The following is a 27,494-nucleotide window of genomic DNA, read 5'->3' as shown; positions in this document are numbered from 1 at the left end:
TATGCTATGATGAAGTGATGCAGTTCATTTAATTTCTGATAAGCCACACTTTCAGTGGATCAAGCCAAGACCTCTTGCTGTAAACCAATGGCATGGGGATATATTTAAGGTTATACCAATGGAGCAACTGAGTGCAGTCTTGAAGTGAAATGTAAGTTCCTTTCATAGCCTATGACAACCCTTTCTGGATTAGTAACTACAGATGTGAATATATGTTGGCTTCAAGCTATCCTGTATCCTACAATGAGGTTTTTGTACAGGATAGCTGCAAGTTCATAATACTGTGTGTATTTGGCACAGTAATACACAGCTGTGTCTTCAGTCTGTAGACTTTTCCCTTGTAACATTATTGTGTTACTGCTGGTGTCTCTTGAGATGCTGAACTTGTTTTTCAGAGACTCTTTGTAGCTTAAGCTGCCATCATACCAGATAACTCCAATAAACTCCAGAGCTTTTCCTGCTGGTTGTCTGATCCAAGCTGTATTATAGCTAGTAACTGAATATGAGACCTTGCAGTTGATGGTCATTTGCTGACCTGGACGAACAGTCTGAGAGTCAGGCTGAATCAGCTCATAGGAGTGGACACCTGGAAGAGATTCAATAATTATTACAAAGACACGAGGCACTCAGTCAAATACTCTAAACTGTCAATTAAATGGACTTCAAGATACTGCAACTGCAATTTCTGTTATTAGAGCAAATAAACTCACAGGATGTGGCTGCCAGTAGCAGCACTAGAGACACAGGGAACATGACTGGTTTTGAAGCTCAACTTCAGAATGTCATCTGTAGAATTCATAGGCTGTTTAGGATTTAAATAGAGATTGGTCACATGAGATAGAAAGAGGGAGAATTTGAATAGAGGAGTGTCATTCCATAAAGAATATTTGCGAATGTCTTCCTAATTTTTCTCTTTGTAGAAATAAATAAATTATTAAAAAAAGAAAGAAAGAAAGAAAACTTCAATAGCAATATACGGTATCATCTGAATTGTGTAAAGCCTTCAATTTGTGATCTTTTATTTCCAGTAACTTCACTGCAGAAAAGTGAGGGGGATACCTGTTTTGTTTGTTTCTTTGCTTGTTTATTTATTTATTTTTTTCCCTTTTTCTCCTTACATTTATTTCTTCAAGTTATCATCTGAATTGAGTAAAGCCTTCAATTTGTGAACTTTTATTTCCAGTAACTTCAATGCAGAAAAGTGAGGGGATACCAGTTCTGTTTGTTTCTTTGCTTGTTTTTTTTTTTTTTTTTTCCTTTTCCTCCTTACATTTATTTCTTCAAGTTTTGTGAACTATGAGCTTTTGTGAACTATGAGCACATGAGCTTTTTTTAAACTATGTTTTCAGTGTGTTTTTGTATGCTCCATTTGAAGTGTCCATTGTAATTTAGCTGCATGACAGAGCAATGACATTAAAGGCTACATGGGCCTAACACTGCTGTATTATACACCATGCAACACCTAACAAGTTTGTGTGGTTATCAAAATATAGCCTAAATATTACATATAGGCTAACTGATAGAAAGTTACAGCGAGGAAGGGGGGCAGGCTTCTATACCCAGTCCCACCTAGACCACTGACAGTTATTAGCATTTGAAAGGCCAAGCCATCAGCTAACGACTGTGGTCACGCGGATGCCCAAAAACTGCCATCTAACAGCTGTATTCGGACAGTTGCGGGAGTTTTCAGGTCCGCATGACAAAGTTCTGCAGGCATCTGAATACCTCCGGAAAACAGCAGGTTTAGCGGAAGTTTACTTTGTCCGGATATTTCCGAATACACCACTTTTCACGCAGTGTAAGAATAACTAAAACACTTTTTATTCACCGTTTCTTCATGTCGAAATGAATGAAAAGGATCCGTTTAAATCCCTATTACGACTAACAATTAAATATTACACCGAATTGCAGACCTTCACACGGACGCGAATACGGCGCTAGCAAGTCCACACTTGTCTGAAGGGGGAGAAGAAGTAATTTGACCTGGGTTAACGAGTTTAGAGGACATCGGAGACTGGACGGATACACAAATTGAAAAGTACAAGAACGCGGACCCTGCAGCTCTGGAAACAACCTCGGGGAAGAACGCCGGTATAGGCCTACCTACTGACACGAGGAGTCCGCCCGCAGACGATCCACCACGGGTTGAAAACAGTGGAGTTTCTGAAGCTGGTTCAGCAGATGGACTATGCAACAGGCCAGGAGACATTGACCGTGGGAGGTATTGTCCCCATTGTATAAAAGATGACTGTAGGACACTTGTTGGTAAATTAAGGTGTTTATCGGGGGAATTTAACAGTCACGTGCGAACTTTTGGGTCTCTGTGTAAGACTCAGAAAGTTAGCGGAGGTTGTGGATGAGGTCAAAGATATCCTGCATAAGCTGGTTGAAGCTCATGAGAAACAGGAGGGTGGATACGACAATTTAGTTAAAATATTGAACAATCAAACCAAAGTTATCCAGGAGGTGTTCAAATTGTGTCATGGGGATTGGAACGCGTTGTCAGAGGTGTTAACCCGTCTTTCAAACATTGCCCATAGCTGATGTTTGTCACACCAACCTCCTTTATAGTGTTAATATGAGTGTTTTAGCCTATTTACACTTTTGAAACTATTTTACGTAATCATTAAACGTCTAAACAAATCGCCTAGTGTCAGAAAAGTAGCGCGCAACTCGAACCCAATTAAACACAATCACGATGTCACACCCACACAAGCATAGAAGACTTGATAGCGTGGATGGGGAAGGTCAACACACCAGGACCATTACAGACTTCAACAACACTTTGCATACCATTAACACTGTTGGCGGTAGAGCATAGCGCACAAGACATGGACATGAATAGAAACAGCCTTTTGAACGATGTTTCCATTTACCGCGTGTCATAATCCCTATCATATTATTATTACTATCATAATAGTAATAATAATAATAATAATAATAATAATAATAATAATAATAATAATTATAAGTAATAATAATAATAAGTTTATTTAGAGCCCAATATCACTATTTATATGTCTATAAAAATATGGCTTTACATGTCTATAAAAAAGTCAAATCAAAATTACATTATCCATAAGTTCAAGAAAAAGTCTTTAGTCTGGTTTTAAAGGTATGAAGAAAGCTTGCCTCCCTAATTGCTGTAGGTAAACCATTCCAGAGGAAGGGAGAGCGGCAGGAAAGGGCCCGGATGCCAGCGGACTTCTTTTTAACTCTTGGAATGACTAATAGTCCAGAATCTTCAGAGTTCAGGGAGCGAGGTGGGTTATAGGGTGTAATTAAGTCAGACAAGTAGGAAGGCACAAACCCATGTAAAATTTTATATGTTAATAAGAGGACCTTAATATCTGCCCTTGCATGAATTGGGAGCCAATGAAGGGAAGCCAGGACAGGGGTAATGTGATCAAACGTCCTCGTTCTAGTCAGAATTCAGCAGTCAGGCAGCAGCATTCTGGACCAGCTGAAGACTATTGGTCCTAGAGGCAGGCAGGCCAGAGTACAGAACATTGCAGTAATTGAGGCGAGACGTGACAAATGCGTGAACAATGGTTTCCGCATCAGCAGTACTCAGAAAGGTCCTAATTTTAGCAATGTTATGGAGGTGATAAAAGGCAGTTTTGGTTGTGTTCTTGATATGAGTGACTAGTGAGAAACTAGAGTCAAAGATGAGAGATGATGCAGTTGTCAAAATTTAGGGTAAGATCACTGAAGAGATGCTTATGCATAGGGGGACCAATGACCAGCATTTCAGTCTTGCCTCTGTTAAGCATCAGGAAATTTGAAGACATCCAATCCTTAATAGCACAAAGACATGCCTCAAGGTTAGCCAATTCAGAGTGGTCATTGTGCTGGATAGGTACGAAAATCAGAGCATCGTCAGCATAACAATGGAAGTTAATGTTTTAACTGCGAATAATGTCACCCAAAGGGAGCATGTAAATAGAGAGTAGAAGAGGGCCAAGGACTGATCCCTGAGGAGCACCATAGTTAAGCTTATGGTATTCAGAGGTCACATTATTATAGTGGACACACTGCTTTCTCTCAGAGAGATTTAAACCAAGAGAGTGCCAGGCCACGAATGCCAATTTGGTTTTCCAGGCACTTTAACAGTACAGTGTGATTGTCCGTGTCTGATTTGATAAATTAATTTGAATATGATGATGAATTAAGTCTATTTTTTGTGAGAAAAATTCAACAAAAACGTTTGCAGTAAAAGGGCTAGATTGAGGGGAGTGATTCTGAGTAAGTTTAGATACTGTATCAAAAAGGAACCTGGGGTTAGTTTTGTTAACATTAATTATTTTCGAGTAATACACGGATTTGAGTATTTAGAGAGCGCGTTTGTACTCTATCAGGCTGTCATGACATGTGAGGCAACATTTGGTTGCCCACCAGTTTCATTCCAATTTCCTACTGTTAAGTGTGGCGCGCTGTGTGTTTTATTTGTGTGCCTTGTTTCATTTGCGTCTCTCTCTCGCTCTCTCTTTCTCTCTCTCCACGGGTACCCAGCTGTGGCGGGCTGGCAATCCCATCTGGCCTGATGTTGTGCCCCGCCCCCCCTCTCCCGTTCGACCAACCAGGGAGGGAGTGCCCCTGGTGGTTTAGCCAGCCAGACGTGGAGTGCCAACATTTAAAGGTGCTGGATGTGCTGTGTATTAGATTTCGATCTCGTTGCTTGCCTTTTGCCTTTCGTGTTAAAGTCCCCCAGTATCAGGATTTTATCCAGTCTAGTCAGAATAACAGAGTTAAATTCAGAAAATTCATCTAGAAATTGACTATAGGCCCCCGGGGGACAAAGCTATGCGAAAATGAGAAAAGATGAGGCAGTACTGGATTGCTTCATGGAGAGCAAATCAAAGGAGTCAAAATTAGGTAAACTACTGGTGTTAGGAGAAAATTTAGTATTATAGATGAGAGCTACACCCCCACCTTTCTTTGCTGTCCGAGCAGCACAGGAAAGGGAATAGTTAGGGGGTGAAGCTTGATTTAAAGGGAGAAAAACATCTGGCTTTAACCAAGTTTCACACAAACCCATCATGTCAAGGCTAAGATCACTGATCAGGTCGCTAACAAGCAACGCCTTAGGTCAAAGCAATCTGATCAGGGGCGGCTTATTCCTTTGGGCGATCGGGCGACGCTCCGTCAAAGGGGGAAGGACAGGGCATTTTTCTATTACATTCTACCACAGTGTTACGCTAGCTATGACTGTTTTAGACAGTTTGTCCAGCCTCTGAATATCACAGTCCAATCAGCGACAAGTTTCATGGAGTACCACCCATCATACTGAAATCGCCCAGATTTCTCTGATAGACTCTAATGTTAAGGCAATTTTTTTTTTAAACTGCAGGCACGTAACCTGGTGTATCGATCACCGGGGCAGCCAGCAAACTTGGCATATTCAAAGTCAACATAGCTAATGCTGGCTCAATTTAGAGCAACTCGATCGTGTCATTAAGAGAAATACCGTTTGTGTTTATCTATTTGTTTATGTGTGTAGAGCACATTAGCAGTGTTGCTAATTCATCGATGTTGGAAAGCATTTCGCATGCTTAATAAAAAACGCACTCTTTTAATTATGGTCTTGTGTTAAATTGGTGATTAAGTCAGAGATAACGGTTGACGAGCTGTCCCAACATGAAAACACTGGACGAGACGTCGGCAAACTTAGCATAGAGTTGCAGTGTGGCGAACTGGCATTTCACATGCGTAGTACCAACGAGCTCAGAGTGGCCTTTTAATCGGAGCAGACATCATATTTTGTTACCTCGGTAAATTGTGGTGTAGTGTTAATTTGGTGATTGTAAGTGATGAAGGTTGACGAACTGTTCAGATACAGAAATATTGGACGTGGTGCAGGGATATCCCACTTGAAGTTGTGGAGTTTGCTCAGCCAGTGCCTTTCACTATGCATTTAAGCCTATTCAGCTTGCGTGTGTACAAAGGAAATTTTATGGTTAATCTAAAAAAAGCTCACCTGTTCGTGGTACTATTTTTGACAGATTGTTTGGTTCACGTTAAAATGATTCTGCTGAGAGTAACAGACTGTGTAAAATTTTGTCGAGCTTTTCAGTTGGCCTTTGCGTGTACGTAGTGAGAGCTTGAAAAGAATTAAAACTTTTCTCAGAAACACCATGACCCAGGAGAGGCTGAATGCATTGGCCATGCTGTCAATGGAAAAGAGACTGGTGACTGAGCTGACTGACATTAACATTGAGAAGTTGCAGACCAGAGGGAAGGGAGAGCAAAACTTATGTTTAAGCAGTACTACTGGCCAGTGTTGAGGCTACATTACAGTGTTGTGATGTTTTTACATATGCCTTTATTTTTGGCTGAGCTATGAAGTGCCCCCCCCCCGCCAACCCCCCCCCCCCCCCAAATAACAACTGCACCCCCCATAAAACTTTTAGCACCAGCTGCCACTGAATCCGATACTGATAAAACCTACCCAGCCAGCATTTCAACTTTTAATGTTGAAGTCAATGTCATGGACCAAGGTTGAATCACCGCTGAATTTTGTTTTGATTTTGAAAATCGAACCAGCGTTGATATCGCGTTTTTCTTTCAATGTCTTACTTTTCAACATGGGTGAAGGTGTTGCGTCCACATTGAATTAAGTGTTGATACTGAAAAATAGAATCAACATCGATATCGCGACGTTGTCCTAGCTCTTTTGATAGGGCATTAATTATACTATATGTTAAATTTCGCTATTGTTCTGAATTAAATTTATTTGTACATTTAATTATACTTTAGTGTGATACTGCACCATGGTACTCACATGCTCAGAGAAGCAATTTATAACAATACAACATTCAAAGTATGGAAATTTATTTAACAGTTAAGTTCGCCAGTTCACTACAGGACAACCAATTTGATACCTCTGGCTATACTTCACCAAAATGGTGACGTCCCAAATTACTATCTGTAACATAAAAGCTTAAAACATAGAGACAGATATCCCAAAAAACACCAGTAAACATCCCTCAACACACTTCTACTTCAAACATGTTGTCTAATAACAAACAAACTGAAACTTGCCCAACAGAGCAAAAGGGGCAGGGTCAACGACCACTCTCCGATGCTACAATATCATAACCTAGTTTGCAATTAGACAATACTGTCTGAATCAGGAATTTACTGTACATGTTATATGTTTTCAGTGCAGTTGTTATATTCAATACAACTTGCTGTGCATAACTTGCAATACTACCATCCCTATACCATAAACACAAAAAGAAACTAAATCTAAATAAGTCTATAGTAAAGCTTGAGTGTGATCAAATGAGCCTCCCTGGAAATAGATATTACGGCACTTTCCTGAATAAATATTAGGGAAAGCAGCTTTTACAATTTTCTTTTGCTTGTTGTTGAAGACATTATGTTGATTCAACGTACAGATCTTTCAACGTCAAAATTTCGACGTTGACTTATAAGTATTGTGTTAATATTTTTACAACCATTAGCATTAAACATCGTTTCAACGTTTTTCAACGTTGAAACAACAACTGACTTTATTGCAAGTACATTTCAACGTTGAAGGTCAGTCACATGCCAGCTGGGTAACTTAAGCGTCAAGGGCTTGCTGTAATCATATCGGAGGAGTGAGTCAGTTGAATTGGAACCAAATTGCTACGAAATCTGGTCAAACCGGTGAGATTGTTCTTTTTTTCCTTTTTGCTGGTTCGGTTGTGGAATATCTTTTTTTTTTGGTGTAATTTTTGGTTGCCCTTTTTTTCGTATTTCGTTGGATTACACACTTTTTCTGAATGACTTTCTACAAACTGAGCGAGAGGAGCATTGCGCAGCTAGCGTTTTTTTTGACCGGAACTTTAAGAACTGTATTTGGTTTGTGTGTGAATGATAGGCGTTGGATGTATGTTTGTGTTGGATGGTGGGTTATTGACAATATACTTAAAAACGGCATCGTCTGTGTTGTATATTTATTTTATTTACCAATCCGAATTTGCCGCAATTAAAAAAGAAACGTCAATCATATCTTAAAGTGGATCAATTTTAGCCCGTGAAATTGTTGGTAGTAATCGCTGTTTGGATAGCTGATTGTGTCAGGGAAAACTTAGGACTCAGTTGCAGACTCGCCAATGAATGAATTAGAGATGTTTATTGTGCCAGGCAACAGTCTTTCAACACACTTGACAGAAAGCGGAATCCAAAAAACAAGCAGAGGTCATACCAAAGAGGAGTCAGAGGCAGGCGAACAATACAAAACAGAAGACAAACGCAAATTCCAGGGACAGGCAGAAGGTTCAAAAACAGGTGCAGGACAGAAGAAGCAAAATCCAACAGGCAAAATTAGTCCAAAAAAAAAAAAAAACAGGCAGAGGTCAAATGCAGAAGGCAATCAGAATAGCAGAAGGCTAGTACAACACATTGGGGAAAGCAGTATGAACTGACAAACAAAGGGTAGAACAGGCAGGGTTTAAATAGACAGACTAATACAACTCCAACGAGCGACAGGTGAGCACAATGATGCAATAAGTGAGGGGCGGGGCCAGAGCACATGGAAAACCAAAATAAACATAAGCACATGACAAAAAACCAAAAACAAATGACAGCTAACACCAGAAATGACCAGTAGGGGCACAACAGAGAACCCTGCAGGAACCCTGACACACTGTCGCTCTTAAACCTCTAGAGGGAAAACCATTCTACACTTCATAATCACATGCTGGACCTGTTCGCCTATGTGAACTGTTCTACCCTTTATAATCACCCCTTTATAGTGGTGCTTGTTTTTCTTCTTTTTCTTCTTTTTCAAATTAAAATGAATGTAACAAACATATCTGAATTCTGATAATCTAGCCTTGAATAAAGAGAAATCTTCAGAGATTCCAAAGAGATAAAGTGTTTCTCATTGTAAATATGTAAGTCTCTAGAGGGTGAACTATGCAAATACTCCACTTCAGTCCTTTATAACGACATGTCTCTTTTCAACTCTGTCTGTGTGTACAGTATTTTCAGAAGCAGCTCCAACCAGCTCAGCTATGGAATCAAGAGATATTTTGTTTTTGATTGTCATGTTTATGTTTGAACAATGTAAGACCTATTTAATTGCATATTGTTGTATGAATGTAAATATTTTTCAGCTTCACATGATGTCCTTAAATTTTTACTTATTTTATTATATTTTCTTTGTTTGTAGATGTTATGGGTCAGACACTGACTGAGTCTGAACCAGTGATCATTAAACCTGGGGGATCTCATAAACTGACCTGTACAGCCTCTGGGTTTAACTTTGGTGGCTACTATATGGCTTGGGTCAGACAGGCTCCTGGAAAAGGACTGGAATGGGTGTCAACTATTAGCAGTGGTGGTGGTGGTAGTAAATATTACTCCAGTGGTGTTCAGGGAAGGTTCACCATCTCCAGAGACAACAGTAGGAATCAACTCTATCTACAGATGAACAGTCTGAAGACTGAAGACACAGCTGTGTATTACTGTGCCAGAGACTCACAGTGAGAGAAAGGGAGGCAGTGCTGTGCAAAAACCTGATAGAGTCATTTCCAGGGGCTTTTCTGCAGATATTCAATATGAAGAGGCAAATTTAAGGGGGAAAATACCTCAGTGAAATGTGAAGATAGACAGAGAGCTCTCTAAAGCTTATCTTAAATAGCAACAATGTTTTTTTTTGTTGATGTTGTTGTTTGCTTGTTTTTTTTTAAAGCATTTATTGAGGTAAATAGTTCTGACATATACATTTTTTGACATGAAAAATTGAAAAGCTGGCTACAAATTAAAAACCCACATCAACACAACATAACTTACAAGATAGCTTACAACAGGCGTCCTGTGAATTTATGGATTACTTGATTTTCCAAAGTACTATAAGTTTAATTTCAGTTATGATTTGAAAACCTTCCTCAATACACACAAAAACTGAGTGAGACTGGATACACGTGTAGATCACTAAATATTGAAACATGATCTAAACTAGGATATAGGAACAGGAACTGGACATACAGACAGACAGACATGTTTACAAAGCTTCCCATGGGAGTAAGCTTAGACTAGACAAAACATCTTTACCTCTCAGCATTACAAAGTACTCCACACAGAAACACCTAATAGACAGTGTTATTTATACAATTTAGAAATCAGATAAATTATCAGAAGACAGGTTAGAAAGGGAACAGAAACAGATGCAATGGAGGACTGAAAAATCGAAACAACTGAAACACAATAAGCAGAGTGACCAGCAGGGGGGTTGAAGTGAGAACCTGAACGGTTACAATATGACCAAAGCCATAAATAAAACACAACATTTATGTGACTATGTTTTATGTTTTACAGTCACTAATAAATTATCAAATTAAAAATAGCACAGTATGTATGAATTCTCTCTCTCTCTCTCTCTCTCTCTCTCTCTCTCTCTCTCTCTGTATATATATATATATATATGGTAACACTTTATTTTAAGGTTCACATGTTAGCCATTGACACATGACTAATAAATGCCTGTATTAGTGTCCAATAAGGTATGTGTTAAGCATCATTAATCATTTATTCGGTGTGTATTTATTGATTTCTTACCCTTAACAAATAAGCCCTTTATTCTTGATATATCCTTAATAACAGACTAATAGGTCTCAATCTTAACTTACTGATACTTAGTAAGTATCAAAACAGACCATTTATAGGCTCCTAATATACTGTCTGAATATGTTACTTATAGCGCCAGAGTAAGTGTAAAATAAGTATTCATATTGACAAACTTCATTGCTATATTTCATTGCGCAGGCTGCTGTGGGCTACAGCCCTTTACATCCAGGAGATGGGTTCCCTGTTCTAAAGTGGAAATTGGTTCAGTGGCAACAAGCACAGTACTATCATTAATGCCTATGAATTATGTCATTATTGATCCAGCACAGGTTCCCTATTCTAAAGTCAGAACTTACTTCCCCCTTACAAGAATGACATGATGAAAACAGTATTCTAGAACAACTCAGGAAATAAAGACACATTTGCCCTTAATAAACAGCCAATACCTCAATGTTACTTCAAAGTAGGTTACCCATTCTAAAGTAAAGGCTGATAGCGTGAAGACAGAGTAAAGAAGATGAAATCAAAGTACAGTATGCATTAAACATCAAAATGTTTATTTTAAAATATACACACATGTAAATACATATACATTCTTGTCAAACATAAAAAGTTCTATTTTGTATAATACCTCGTTCTTCATAAAAGATTTACTTAGAACAGTATGAGAACACCACTGCAAATTATGGGAAAAACATTCAAAGCATAATTCACTAGAAATTTAAACCAATCTGCACACACTTTGTATGAAATTTGTTATTGAACAATGAAGAACGTTCAAAGACCGCATGTCCTAGTATTTAAGCATAATTGGGAGCAAATGCCCTCTAGCTTTCAGATCCTCGATTGACCTTTTGATGTCTGGTGTTACATGACTGGCACATCTCTTTGCAAAACCCAGCAGTGTTTCTACTGCTGGGTCAAATTCTAGGGTGCTGTAGGTCTTGGGGTCAGCAATGTGCAATTCGGCAATGGGGGCTGTGGCTGCAATGGTTCCTCTGTCGATGTTATGCCTATGGAATGCCTCGGCCATTGTGCGAACCTTCCCAAATGTTTTAAGGACTTGCTGATAGCGCTGTATCACCTCTTGTGGACCTCGAACTTTTACAAAATAAACATACATACACAGTCATGATAAATGTGCTCTCCTCTACATTTACCCATAAAGGTAAAGCAATTTCAAAAACACTAAACGACCTTTCAGAGGGCACATTTGCACCTAACTCTTAAGTAATTGCAGTAATGTCAAACACCCCATTACTGGTGATTTTACTCTTTTACAAAATACATTTTACAGCAATATAAAGTAAATATTTTCTACATCTGTGAAACACATATTGTTGAACATCTTTTAATCTGACCCATTTGACTCTAGTGGCCCCATCTGCCATCAATCAACAGTATCCCAGTCTGGTCACTATGTACTATATAAACGGTTACCTCAGACATAACTCAATGGTAACACTAGCTAAGATAAATTAGGACATTATATTCTGGAATTGAACATTTACAAACAATGGACCCAAATTCATCAGTTACATAAAGGAACGTGTAAAAATGCCTGAGATTTTGTGCTGATGACAATTCAGTTCAGATTAAGCACATAAAAACATTTGCCCTGTGACATACAGCTTAACTGTGGCATCACACATGCATAATTTCATAGTTTTACGATTTGTACTCCTTAGGGTATGCCGTGATGCTTGCCACAAGAAATGTTTCAGCAGGAGCATCCGCAGTGGTTCATTATTTGCTCAGTCCCACATTAGTCTGAAGACGTGGATGCACTTTATTTACAGGTGAGTGACAACTTAGTTGTTTTAGATCATCCGTATTTTTGCCTAATGGCAGTATAAGCAAAAGACCTGAGTAGGTTTCACTGGAAAATTGAATTGAATTTTTGTATGTAATGGAGTCGAATGCGTGCTGTGTTTCTTAGGTTTTCTCAGGGTCTCCGTCTGCGACAAGTAGATATGCTGCAAGAGGGCATTACTGGAAGCTCCACTACATTGACAAAGCTTGCATATCGGCTGCGTAGCGTTTGCAAGGCTGCAATGAAAAGAGTAAGACGAAGGGGAGACCAGAGACTTGGGAGAAGACAGGAAATTGTGTTGATTGATGAAAGTAAATTTGGCCATAAGCGAAAGGTATAGTGATGTCATTTGTTCAGTCTGATTAATTGAGTTAAATCAAAGGTTTTTGAGTTCCATTTCTTCCATGAGTCCATTTTAATTAGGCATTGATTTTTTTTTTTTTTTTTTATAAATAGTATAACAGGGGACGACACTGCAGCCGCGCCTCATGGGTATTTGGGATGCTTGGTGTCAGGGAGGAAAAGAGAAGACCTATTCTGAGGGTTGTAAGACGTCGTTCAACTCAGCAACTCATGCCTATTGTACAGAAGTACATTAAACATGGAGCCACTGTTATTTCAGATGGATGGACAGCCTATAGATGCCTGAATGATGCTGGCTACAATCACGTGAGTGTCATGATTCTTTGGAGTTCTTTGTTGACCCTGACACTGGAGCACACACTCAAAATATTGAAAGATTCTGGGGACTCTGCAAAGCTTCCATTTGGAGACTGAGAGGAAACAGATCCGAGAATATGCTGAAAGATCATCTGGATGTGATCGAATGGACATACTGGCGGGGAATGAGACATAGAGATGGCCCTCTTGCTATGCTCATACATGACATTAAAAAAAAATACCCTCTGTGAAGTGATGAAATATATCTGTGACAATCATACTGTCCTGTATTTTAAGAATACCTCCCAGGCTGTCGCAAGCTTATGGTTTTCAAGAAAGATCCCTGTGTTTAAATGAAGTTATAGTTCAGTGTCATAACGATCTGAATACACTGGTAGCTGAGACAGAGACAGGTTTGTTATGTTGTTTTGAAGAACTGATTTCCCTGCAATGTTAAGTCCAAAACTGTTATTATCATGCAGTTGACCATGGAAGCTGCCATTTTTGTGTGTTTGTGTGGCCACCTTTTGGCTACAAAGTTATTATGAGCACATGAATGTTATCAAATACTGTCTTGTTAATGTTTTCTATTAAACATTTCAGAATTTCCAATAACTGATTTGATCTTTCTATTATTGTAATTAGAAAACAACCTTTACTTTAGAACAGGGAACCTGTTCTTAGGTAGTACTGAGATATTGGCTGTTTATTAATGTCTACTGCATATGAGTTTTCATCATGTCATTCTTGTAAGGGGGAAGTAAGTCCTGACTTTAGAATAGGGAACCTGTGCTGGATCAATAATGACATAATTCATAGGCATTAATGATAGTACTGTGCTTGTTGCCACTGAACCAATTTCCACTTTAGAACAGGGAACCCATCTCCTGGATGTAAAGGGCTGTAGCCCACAGCAGCCTGCGCAATGAAATATAGCAATGAAGTTTGTCAATATGAATACTTATTTTACACTTACTCTGGCGCTATAAGTAACATATTCAGACAGTATATTAGGAGCCTATAAATGGTCTGTTTTGATACTTACTAAGTATCAGTAAGTTGAGATTGAGACCTATTAGTCTGTTATTAAGGATATATCAAGAATAAAGGGCTTATTTGTTAAGGGTAAGAAATCAATAAATACACATCTAATAAATGATTAATGATGCTTAACACATACCTTATTGGACACTAATACAGGCATTTATTAGTCATGTGTTAATGGCTAACATGTGAACCTTAAAATAAAGTGTTACCATATATATATATATATATATATATATATATCGGTGGGTGTGTGTATGTATTATGGGAAGATTCACAGATGACTGCAGCAGTAAACTGTATTTACAGATGTACAGTGTGAAGAGTGACACCACAGCTGTGCTTTATTGTGCCAGAGAGTAACAGTGACAGACAAACAGCCAGCCTGTACAAAAAATACTTCCCATGCACATCAGAAAAAAATAGCTTGTGTTGAGCTCTTAAGTAGTGCAGAAATAAAAAGTAGTTCTCACTTGTAGATGTGTACTCATGAGCAAATAATGTGATAATCACAAATGAAGATCACAAGCTTTCATGAGAAAATGAACAATTCACAGCTCTGTCTGCTAAGGCTGAATGGTTGAAGTACGTATGATGGTTCAGGAGAAAATTTCACTCTGCCCACAGTGCCTCTTCTTAACCTCAAGGGCACAATTTTTATGTATCACGTGAAAACAAATGAGCTGCTGATGTTTTCATTGGTAGATTCTGAGGTTTCACATATCCTCTTTATGCCAGTGCACTCTGCTTATAATCATACAAGTTGACAGCCATATGTCAACACAGATCTACTGAATTCTTCATTATGTTCACTATTTAAAAAATTCAACATCAAAATAATAGTATAAATAAATATATATATATATATATATATATATATATATATATATATATATATATATATATATATATTCTACGTCACCATAGTCTGGTGGTTTTTAATTATCACATACGGCATATTACAAAAAGATTACCTGATTTGAGCTCAGGTTCACACAGTTCACTCACTCATTATCTAAGCTGCTTATCCTAATTAGGGTTGCAAGGGGTGTTGGAGCCTATCCTAGCACCCATAGGGCAAAAGGCAGGGAAACACCCTGGACAGGTCACCAGTCCATCACAGGGCAGACACACAGACAAACACACTCACACAAATTAATCTGCATGTCTTTAGACCAGAGCTCCCAGAGGAAACCCATGCAGACACAGGGAGAACACGCAAACTCCACACAGAGAGGACCCTGGCCACCCAGCCAGGAATCAAACCCAAAATCCTCTTGCTGTGAGGCGACAGCACTACCCACCATGCCACCGTGCTGCCCCTAGTTCAAATACTTGTTAAACTCAAATTCAGTTTTCCAGACCAAACATATGCTCTACCACAGTGTCACAGAATTTGGTCCAACTTCCCACAATGCCATTTCAATTAAATGAAGTTTACCAAAACATTTGAAAAAGCATTCATGTCTCTTGTGTCTTCAGGTGGAGCCCACAAACTCACCTGTGCCTGCAGTGGATTTAGTGTGAGTAGCACTGACATGCACTGGGTCCATCAGACTCCTAGACAAGGACTGGAATGGATCATTTAATATTGTTCTGATTCTTACGAGAGTGCAGCCCAGGCAGTGCAGGACCGCTTCACAGCATCCAAGGACAGCTCTTATTTCTACCTTCATATGAACCAACTGAAGACTGGGGACACAGCAGTTTATTACTGTGCTGTAGATTCAATGTGATTAAATTTATACAAACAGTTGTACAAAAACAATAAAGTGGAAGGGTGTGGGAAGGGGCTTTATGGAAATGTATTTTGTAGAACAACAAAATAGGGACAGGAAATTATTTAATTTGTTTTTCTCATTTCTCCACCAATTTATAATATTTCAACATAACAGCCAGTTATTTAAAAACCCTCTTCATTTCCATTGTTGATTAATTCTACATACAGCCACATAAACCTGTACCTTGCAGGATTTGATGAACATGGAAAAGAGTTTCACTGAAGTTAGTTCAACTGAAATTCACCTTAATCAGTTCAGTTTTTAATATGGTTGTAGCTATTTTTTAAATAAACGTGGTCCAGTCTCTCTAAGCACTATGGACTCAGACAAAACCACTCCCATAGTAAGATTGAGAGCGTTTTTGACATAGTGAGAACATTTTGACATAAGGAAGAAATGCAAATGATGATGTTTCAACAAATATTAATTTTAAAACAGCAAGTTCATCATACTCTTAACAGTATATTTCTATTAAGTCTAAAGATGAATACTTAACAAAATCATTTTAAAAGGACAATGAGATTAAAAGATGAGTCATGGTGTCACTTGGATTGAGTAGAGAACTGAAACAAGCAAATAATTCACATTGTTAGTTTGAGAAAATGGTTTTGTGAATACACATGGTGACTGGAGCAGAGTAAATTACAGTAAATGAGGAAACAAATGAATTATCTTATAGTGCTGTCACAGCTAAAACATGTGTATGTACAGTATGGTCAATGGACTGTGTGTTACAGTAAAGAGAACATGTTTAAATAACACAAATTTAACTCTTATGTGCATGTCTGATGAGATTCAAAAGATTCAAAGTGCATTTGGAGAAGTAGACACTGTCTCTGGTCCTGAATTTGGTGTGAAATAGACCTCATCATCACCTCAGACCTTGACTTCAAATTAAACTTTCACCATCACGTGACAAAAAGGTTGTTTAGAACAAAAGGAAATGAAAATTGGACCTAATCATGAATGTGGACTATAAGCACTCTAATCATTCAGTGTAACTGTCTACACATAATGTATGCCAGTGAGCCAAAATATATTACTGAGTCAGTCATATGAAGTCGATGTTGGATTTTACTGTTTTACGTCATCCCCGTTCCTTGGACAATGAAGGCAATCAAGCCATGTGTGTGTGTGAATGTGTGTGTGTGTGTGTGAAAGTGAGTGAGAGTGAGAAAGAAAGAGAGAGAGAGAGAGAGAGAGAGAGAGAGAGCGAGAGAGAGAGAGAGAGAGAGAGAGAGAGAGAGAGAGAGAGAGAGAGAGAGAGAGAGAGAGAACAAGCCATTCAAGGGTCTCAACAATTTAAGATATAATATCCCTTAGCAATAAAAAAACAGTCCAAAAGGACTCCACAAATTGTGTGAACATAAATTCTCTGTCCTACAAGTGCAGCTTTCAATTCAATCCAATTCAAAAAGCTTTATTTGTCCTGAGGCAGGCATAGTAAAAGGACCTAGAACAGGATATAAGACAATACAAAATAGACAAACAGTGGCCACGTTGTAGAGACAGCACAGTATACAGCAGTGACAGTACATGACGAAAGCAGTGACTGTGTAGCGGAGTTCAAAGGTCAGATGTCCAGCAGTAATAATAATAGTAATAATAATAAAAATACTACTACTACTCCTAATAATAATAAATCTTTTTCTTCTTCTTCTTCTTCTTCTTCTTCTTCTTCTTCTTCTTCTTCTTCTTCCTCTTCCTCTTCTTCTTCTAATAATAATAAAAATAATAATAATAATTCAATTAAATATATTTTACATTTTAAATAAATAAAATAATAACATAATAAATAAAATATAAGAGTCTTTTGACCTGCAGAGGGCGATATCCATCCTTAGATGACACTGCATCTCCTCAGTGATGCATTTTCTTTTTTTTTTGCATTTTCTAAACAAGTGAACAGAATTTAAACCACTTGAAACGTCTCATAGATATTAGTCTGGCCTTCACAGAAATTGAGGAAATACATGTAAGGGGGAAAAAAATTCATCTCACTCTTTTGCATTGGGAATGGAATTAAACTAGAATTTATTTTTTGGTTTTTTTTTTCCCCCCACAAGGAGAAAAAATGAGGAAGACATTAGTAAAACCTCTATGCAAATTTGCCTTCTTTCTTTCTCATGTGACCAATCTCTATTTAAATCCTAAACAGCCTCTGAGCTCTACAGGAGACATTCTCAAAACTTGAGCTTCAAAACCAATCATGTTCTCTGTGTCTCTAGTGCTGCTCATAGCAGCTACATCCTGTGAGTGTCTTTGATCTAATTACAGAAATGAAACCTGCTGTATTTTGTTGTTCATTTTACTGACAGATTAGTGTATTTGACCCAGCATGTCATGTCTTTGTAAAAATTACTGAATCTCTTCCAGGTGTCCACTCTGATGAGCTGATTCAGCCTGACTTTCAGACTGTTCGTCCAGGTCAGCAAATGACCATCAATTGCAAGGTCTCATATTCAGTTACTAGCCATGCTACAGGTTGGATTCGACAACCAGCAGGAAAAGCTCTGGAGTATATTGGATATATCGGCAGTAGTGGGAGCTCATACTACAAAGAGTCTCTGAAAAACAAGTTCAGCATCTCAAGAGACACCAGCAGTAACACAATAACGTTACAAGGGAGTAATCTACAGACTGAAGACACAGCTGTGTATTATTGTGCCAAGGTTTATTACACACAGTGTTATAAACTATCAGCTATCCTTTACAGAAACCTCTGTGCAGGAGTTTGTAAAAGCATAAACTTAGGCCAACATATTCATATACATACATAGTTACTTCATTGCTCCAGAAAGAAAGAAAGAAAGAAAGAAAGACCGATGTTCTGATGAGTGTGTCATAGTAAAGCAATATACATTTTGCCATAGAGAGCAATTTTTCCACCTCTGTTTCTATCAGAAATATTAAGATCAGACATGTTAAATATACACAGTACTATGAACTTGCAGCTATCCTGTACAAAAACCTCATTGTAGGATACAGGATAGCTTGAAGCCAACATATATTCACATCTATCCTGTACAAAAAAGCTCTATGTGGACGCTTACATAAGCAAAAACATAAGCGTAGCCAACAGATATTCATCTATGTAGTTAGTACTTCCCCCCAAAACTGTGGTCTTCATGCTCACCCTAAGAAAGAAAGAAAGAGAGTGTGGCTTATCAGAAAATAAATGAACCGCATCACCTTGTTGTAACATATATTAATATGTCCATATATTTTTTATGACCAAACTTTTCTGGGATTTTCCCAGTATTTTTCAGGGTTCAGCTACAAGAGTAAATACAGAAACTAGAGACACATTTTTTATGTATTGCCAATAAACCACAACAGTATCATCTTTCACAGTTAGAATGCTAGTGACCCATTACACTTAAACAGACTTTTTTTTTTAAATCTTACCAGTTCTATCGAGCTCATACTGTGAAATATCCAGATAGTCAGTAAGTCATCTATATATCAAACTACACCTTATCTCTGTGCTATGTACTCATTTACAATTTATAATTTGACAGTTCACAGATGCTTTGAAACCAAAGTGACCTACAATTAGTGCATCAGTCAGGTTTAACTAACTCCTAAGCAAGCACTACCTCATAATTAGTCATCAGCAGACACACAGACACAGACACACACACAGACTCAAATCATTCTCAAATTTAAGAACTGAAGGCCAGACCCAGTGACTACACTTTAACACGGACTGTGTTCCTGGTTCTGTGGTCACAGTAGATGGATTATGCAACGTAGCTTCAATGTAGCACAGCCATGCCACCACAATCTGCAATGTAAGAAAATTAGTCAGCTAGTAATGTGTCCTCCTGTGTCCACTACCCAGTGGGAGAAGTGAGATTCTAATTAGTCAACCCTGGAAAGGCAAATCAGGGGCGTATTCCAGAAAGCAGGTTTAACAAACTCCAAGTTTAACCCTGACCGCTGAGTTGATTAACCCTGAGATGGGAAACTCTGAGTTTTCGGTTCCAGATCTGGGTTAGTTCAGTCAACTCATGTTAACTCTGAGTTAAGCGCGTGCATGACAATTATAAAAAGCCATCATCAATGGAGCTCCAATACTACGATTCACCATGGCAACCAGCGAAAACAAAAGTCGTCTTACTTCACCCCACTGCAGTTAGAAATTCTGACACATGCTTACGGTGAGTATGAGCACATTTTACAAAAAAAAGAAAAAAGGAAGAAGAAGAAAAAAAAAGGCAACACAGCTGCATTGGCAAAGGCGAGACATTTGGCATGTGAGAGAATTGCTGCCCAAGCCAATGCATGAGTTTGAATGCAGTAGTCTATTCATTTAACATTTAACCACACTTTCTTTTAATATTACAGGTGGAAGTGGTGTTATTGGTGCTATTTTCTTTTAGGTGCAATCCCATGGGCACAAAGTGCACTTGGCAGCCGCTGAAAATGAAATATAAAAACATAGTTCAAAGAGAAACAACATATTTTGCTAAGGCCTATAAGCTCATGATTGTACCTCATTTTGGTTTTAATCATATTTTACATATTAAACAAATAAATATCATTCAGTGGCTATTTCAACTTGGAGTAGCTTTAACCCCCAACAGAATGCTGTTTTAAGGCACACAAATGTCCTCTCGCCTAATATCCTACTTAGCAGATTAACATTTGGGCTGTAAATACTCCCAGAGATTTTGCCAGTTATAGTAGTTTAAAGTATACTGAAACAGAAAGCTCTTCTTCGTCACAGGATGATGATGAAGACATCATTTGCCACAGAGAGGGATTCAGAAAGGCCTACTGTGGTTTACATTAATATTATGTATGGTAGCTACTGATATTTCTCTCCCTATTAAAATGTTTTTACATTCTTGTGTGGAATTTTGAGTTTAAAATGCACATTGAAGGGATGAGATGTTCTTATCCTTTTTAACAGAGCATGACTGGGCATTACCAGGACGAGAGTCCATCAACCTCCACAGCACAGACTGACACAGTGAGATGTACAATAAATGCCAGGTTAATTCTGCATGTAGAACTGTAGAATTTAATGTCATTCTTATGTTTTCTCAGTTATGAATTAAGGAGTTGTATAAAATACATCTCCTGAGGAAAATGGCTAAAACTGACTGAGAAATGATGCACTTGCAGTGGCAGATTAGAAAGGCCTATCTTGAAATTGAATTACTGGAACACCAGTTAGAGGTGGGTGCATAGTCAAAGTTGAATTGTTAATGGTTGGAACTATCTAAATATAGTAATTGTTGCATTTGTAGGTAATAAAGACCAAATAAAATGTGACTGATTTTTCTTTATTTGACTGCTGGGGGTGGTGGTATCTTAATCTGTGAAATGATTTTGGCAAATTATGTCTCGGACGGCTCCTCCATTCAGGACATCTGCAGGGTGGATGGGACTGTCTTCCTCAGGGTCGTTCATTTGTGCGGCAGGGTGCTGCTCTCCTCTAATAGTGGCAATATTATGGAGAACAACACATGGCACAATAATGTCACACGCCCTCTCTGGGGTTACCCCAACTTTGCGCAGACACTGGAACCGGGCTTTGAGCATGCCTATTGTCCTCTCAACCCAGGCTGTAGTATTGCAGTGGGCCACACTGGAACGTTGTTGGGTTACCAGCTCGGGGTCTGGGTAAGGGCTCAACAGAGAGGCCTGGCATGGGTACTCTCTGTCACCAAGCAGGTGGCCATCAAACTCTCCTGTAATTATACAGTGGATTCATTTTGAGGGCGTTAAAAGAGGGAGACAAGGGAATGATGTTTGTGCAAAGCTTTACTTACCTTACTTAGTTTTAACTATCCACAATATTATATTAAAACATGGATTACCTGGGTATAAAGGACAGTTTATTCTTGGCTCCACAGTCAAGGTGAGTCAGCACCATATGCTTAGGATAGGAACTTGTAGGAGGTCCAGACAAGCAGCCATTTTGTGAATGTCGTCCAACTCCCGTCTTGAATGAATTGAGATTGTGCCATTCCCATCTTTCTAAAGAACCTGGGGAGTATTCCAGAAAGCAGGTTTAATGAAAACTGAGTTTGTTAACCCTGAGATGAGGGAAACTCTGGGTTTTCCATTCCAGAAAGCGAGGTAACTCAAACTCTGGCTCAGTTACCATGGTAACCGACTCTGAACCTAACCTGCTTGCTGGCAGGTTTTCTTTAGTAAATCCTGAGTGTCTCCTTAACTCCTCCCTCCGGCTGAACATGAAGCAGCTGTCAAACATAGCGTGTCTTTTCCTTGCTAACCTGATCTGCGTGCAAATGTCAGAGGGTGAAACATTTCATGTTTTATTTTAAGTGGAAATACAGCTTGGATTCGACAACCAGCAGGAAAAGCTCCGGAGTTTATGGGCATTATCTGGTATGATGGAGGCTTAAGCTACATTGATTCTCTAAAAAACAAGTTGAGCATCTCCAGAGACACCAGGAGTAACACAATAACATTACAAGGGAATAATCTACAGACTGAAGACACAGCTGTGTATTACTGTGCCCGTTATACATTATATCCATCTGGTAGAGGAGCTGTACAAAAACTAACACACAGCCTCAAAACACGTTCATTCAATGTCACACTTTACATTACTGCCAAATGAACTCGCTGCATATAGGAATGCGTGTTTTAACTTACATTTTCAGTTTCTATTTTATCGTAAGGAGCTGTCAGCCTGCTTGTGTCCACTTGCTGGGACCATTTCATTTTGAAACTGTGCATGAACACACATCAAATGGATAATATACTACAACTTTACTAATGGTATGTTCATGTAGTTATGCACAAATACACACAAGCTCACAAACAGAAAATAATTCACATTCATTCCTTTTACTGCTACCACACTGGGAATCTGAAAGCACAATGCTTCTTCATCTGGCAGTAGTATATATCCTATACTTTCTGTCAAACTGTCAATCAAAGTGATTTATGACCCCTCTGTGATTCATGACCCCTCCCCACACTCCCTTTCCCACCCTCCTCTCCCTTTCCCCTCTATCTCCCACCTCCCTCATGCTCGTCCGGGGGATGGCTGACATGGGGCATGTGTGGTTGACAGGAGTTGTCAGGACATGTACGGGCCAGTCCCACTAGTAATAAATACGCTTGACCTGTAAATAGCATTCTGTATATATCCTTGTGTTTGCAACTAAGTCTAACTAGTTAGCTGTTTAAAAAACGTCTGCATCTGCAGCAGTAAAGAGTGTGAAGAGGATGCCTCTCATCACTATTACTGACGATACTATGGTGGGCGACAAAATGACTTTTGCGCCAAGAGAGAAGACATCCGAGAGTTTTATTCATTTTCTTCAAAATGAGAAAAAAGCTGTGGAATACAAATGGCCATTGTCTGACTGGCGTGTTGCTGGATATGATTTTTACAAAGTTGTGCCATCTGTGAAGCTGTACGTCGTTGAATCTGGTGAGACGTTTACAGAGGACACGATACACATTCCATTCTTTGGTAAAGTCTAGAGTTTGTTCAGAAACAAAGTTTGGAGAGACCTTGAAGTCGCTAGTTTGGAACGTGTCTACAACGTGGCGTGGACTTGTGCAACACAACAGAAAAGCTACTACATATTTGCAAATCGTTTTGAAAAGGATCCTGATGATTATATGTATATGTGTTGTGGTGAATACACGATCGTGAATACGGGTGAAGATATAGATGTTGAGAGGATCATGCATCACCTGAAAGTTATGTTTCTTTGGAAAGACATGCCTGCTCTACATGCTGTTTTCAAGAAGATAAACAGGCTGTACAAATGGTGTGGTGCACTGGACAGATATCAAGACATCAAAGTAAAACTTTTTCATATGTGTGACTCCAACATTGGGTGTGACTGTGGGGGTGTCCATTCGGAATCACCGCCTATTCTCTACATGCAAAAAGACTGACAGCTCTGAGATGGACCCCATCTAAAAGACTTGTTGACTGCTGACTAGCCATATGACAGGTAAATGAAACAACTATATCTGAAGACTGCCGTTGGCTTGACGAATTTTGCGAGAAGCTTGGGAGAATGAATTTGACTTATACACCGGGGTCTGAGTCTATGAAAATGCTAACTGGATCGTCTTCTCCAGGGGGCGTAGAGACTACGTCTCCACTGTCACAACCTGCCGAAGACGTGGATGGCTGCATACCCCCGCTGGGCTTCAAACTCATACACCCGCTGTGGGTGTCATACTTGAACACATCATTGAGGCAAAGTTGCGGGAATGTTGTTTTGGGTGTGAAGTGAACCATCCGAGTCAGTTATGACATTTATGTCTCTTTGAGCCTGACCCCTACTTTTTTTATTCACACTTAAGGGAATAAAAGAGAAACTTTTCAAGCCAGAGTTACCACAAGCCATCGTGTGTCTTTTGGGGGCATACGGACTATGACTACACCCACAAAAAATCTGCGCCTCTGTGGAGGCTATCGTCATGGGAAATCAGGGAAAATCTTGTTGATCTACATTGTGAGGAGGTTGTTTACAATGTTCTGTAACAGTCAGCTATCCAAATAGCGATCACTACCAACAAATACACAGGTTAAAATTGATCCTCTTTCAGATATGATTGACATTTCTTTTGAATTGAGCCAAATTTGGATTGATAAATAAAACAAATTTACTATGCAGAAGATACCGTTTTTTTAAAGTATATTCTCAATAACCCACTATCAAACACAAACATACATCCAATGTTTCTAATTCACACACAAACCAAATACAGTTCTTAAAGTTCCAGTGGTAAAACACCAGCTGCGCTTTACACACCTGTGCTCCTCTCACTCACAATGTAGAAAGTCATATAGAACGTGCATGTAATCCAACGAAAATATGCAAAAAGGGCAACCCAAAATTACAACAAAAAAGAGTCCCAAAAATCCAACAAGCAGCAAAAAATATAATCCACAACTGAACCAGGAAAAAGAAAAAGAAAAAGAACAATCTCACTTTTGAGTGAGATTGCAGTGAACTTTGCAGTGAATTCATTCATTTAAAAGCAAATTAATCACATTACATATTCTGTGTCTCTGTCTAAATATCTTGTTATCATGATAACATTCTTGTTTTTCAACTGCAAAGTCAGCCTACTCATCTTTAATGCATCTGTAATCTAATTTATTCATTCCTGTATTTTAAAAATATTTTAAACACACACACACACGTCATATCTGAGGTGATCCTTTCTCTTCACAGTTTACATGTACATGATGATGACAATGATGATGATAATGATGATGATGATGAGGGTATTATTATGAGGCTATTATTTCTTCTTCTTCTTCTTCTTCTTTGTTCTTTCTTGAATTATTTTATTTTATTTTTCTTCCTCCTGTTAGTTCTTCTTTTCTTTCTTTTTCTCATTATTATTATTATTATTATTTTTATTATTATTATTGTTGTTGTTTGTTGTTGTTGTTGTTGTTGTTAAAATGAATGCCAAATAAAAACATGACTGAATTTTGATAGTCTATCTTTGAATTATGAAAGAATCATGACGGCTTCCATACTGTTTTCAAAGAGCTGTTCACTGTATCTATTTAAGTCTCTAGAGGGACAATGTAAAGGTATGCTTTGGTTCAGCCCTTTATAATCTCAAGTCCCTTTTCATCACTGTCTGTGTGAACAATATTTACAGAAGTAGCTTCTGTCAACTCAGCGTTGGCGGTTCTAGGTTGCATGGTGCCCTGGGCGAACCTTGCCTTCAGCGCCCCCCACCATCCCCAACCAACAAAAAATGTGTGTCTGTCACCTCTTTACAATCAAGTAATCTGTGTTGGTCATTCAGATTTCCCAAATCAACAAAACACATTGCACAGCTAAGGTACGCTTTGCGCTTCTTCTTAAATATTATCAACGTACCTTGCAACCGAGACATAAAATTGACTGGTGGAAGAGTGACATCACAACCAGGAGTCAAACATTAATCCTACAGTAATGTGGATTGGGCTGCCTATGACCTCCTTCACTTACAAGTGAGAACATGTTTATTCTGCTACTTATTCTCGTCCAGAGTCTATATAGATCAGCAGAAGAAAGGAAGGTGACATACCCATCCACCCCAAACATAGAACTATATCTACCTGCACAAATCAACGAGACAGTGCATTAGAAGCAAGCTAGGTTACCGCTGCAATGGTTAACTTCTGTCTCCGTCTTTTGGCATAACGTGGATGGTATTAACATAGATATTCTGTGAGCAAAAAGTCCCGCTTCTGTAAATCTCTGTGACTGCACACACACTGTGAACAGTGAGCTTGTCTCTGCATTTAACCCATCCAACACACCAGTAGTGAACACACACAACAGACGCAGGAGCAGTATTGCTCTGCACCCAGGGAGCATTACGGTTAAGTGCCTTGCTCAAGTGTACACAGCCATGGATGTTGGGCCTGGGAATCAAACCGGCAACCCTCCAGTCACGAGGCTGGTTCTCTGAACTTTAGACCACAGCTTCCTCAAGAAAGAGGCTTGGCAGAGGTGCCCCAGGTGCAGACTGGTTTTATATTATTCTTAACAGTTTCCCACAAACCAGAAAAAACAAAAAAATGCAACAATATGTCTGTGGAACTATATATTCAGAGTATTACGACTGAACTGTGGTTTATTTGGTATCATTTCGTAGTGTTACTGATTTTACTAATTGCATTAGTACTGTGCAAAATTACAGGTGCACTATTTGATGGATTCCCCTGCTCCCCCTACCTCATGCTTCCAGTGGGGAGACCTGAGGTCAACCGAACCCTGCCCCCTTCCCCATTTCGTAGTTCTGAGTGGGAGACCATCCCAGGCAGTAGCCTACCTAGTTAGCAAACTAGAGTCAGGGCACCCACTCTGACAAGGTTAACTGACCCACACATGATATCACGGACGTGATGTGCAAATGAGCGATAGAAAACCGATAGAGAGCAGCTCTCACTAACTCAGCATCAGCATAAACAATGTTCCCTTTTTCTCTGCTGTCACAGCTGCTGCTGTTAGCAGCCATGTCTTATGACTTTTTGGTTTTGGTGAAATAGCTTTAAGAAATTTATAAAGGATCATATTATTATTGTTCTTTGAATAAATTTGTGTGTGTGTGTTCTTTCAGGTGTCCAGTGTCAGGTTCTCACTCAGTCTGAACAATCAGTGGTTCTGTCTCCAGGTGGAGCCCACAAACTCACCTGTGCCTGCAGTGGATTTAGTGTTAGTGGTGCTAATATGCACTGGATCCGTCAGGCTCCTGGAAAAGGACTGGAATGGATCATTTACTATTATTCTGATAGCAGCATGAGCACAGCCCAGGCAGTGCAGGGCCGCTTCACAGCATCCAAGGACAGCTCTGATTTCTACCTTCATACGAACCAACTGAAGATTGAGGACACTGCAGTATTACTGTGCTAGAGATTCACTGTGATTAAACTTATACAATCAGCTGTACGAAAACAAAAAGGGGAAGGATTTGGGTGGAGATTTGTATGTATGATACCATATGTTTCCCCCTTCGGACTCATATATTCACCTCGAAAACAAAATATGTTAAGACAGTCATTTATTTAACTCCCTTTTCCTCCACCAATTAAACATTTGTAATTGCACATGATTCAGTAAGTCTCCCCCTTGAATGGAAGCCATCTTCATCTTGGTAAATGGACTACA

The 27,494-nt window shown here is 39.0% G+C and overlaps 1 pseudogene and 1 gene segment (V, D, J or C); one reads left to right on the top strand and one right to left on the bottom strand.

Moving 5' to 3' along the window:
* Positions 1-221: 221 nt before the first annotated feature.
* On the bottom strand, positions 222-753 carry LOC115819414 (immunoglobulin heavy variable 3-33-like). The segment is given in 2 exon segments: positions 222-586; positions 711-753. Coding segments are annotated over 2 exon segments (408 nt in total).
* A 17,314-nt stretch (positions 754-18,067) lies between these two features.
* LOC115819412 (immunoglobulin heavy variable 3-66-like) lies at positions 18,068-27,252 on the top strand (annotated as a pseudogene).
* Positions 27,253-27,494: the final 242 nt, after the last annotated feature.

This window comes from Chanos chanos, chromosome 8 (genome assembly GCF_902362185.1).
Source record: "Chanos chanos chromosome 8, fChaCha1.1, whole genome shotgun sequence".
NCBI lineage: Eukaryota > Metazoa > Chordata > Actinopteri > Gonorynchiformes > Chanidae > Chanos > Chanos chanos.
Note: the sequence above shows the minus strand (reverse complement) of the source record. Positions and strands in the feature narration are given on the sequence as shown.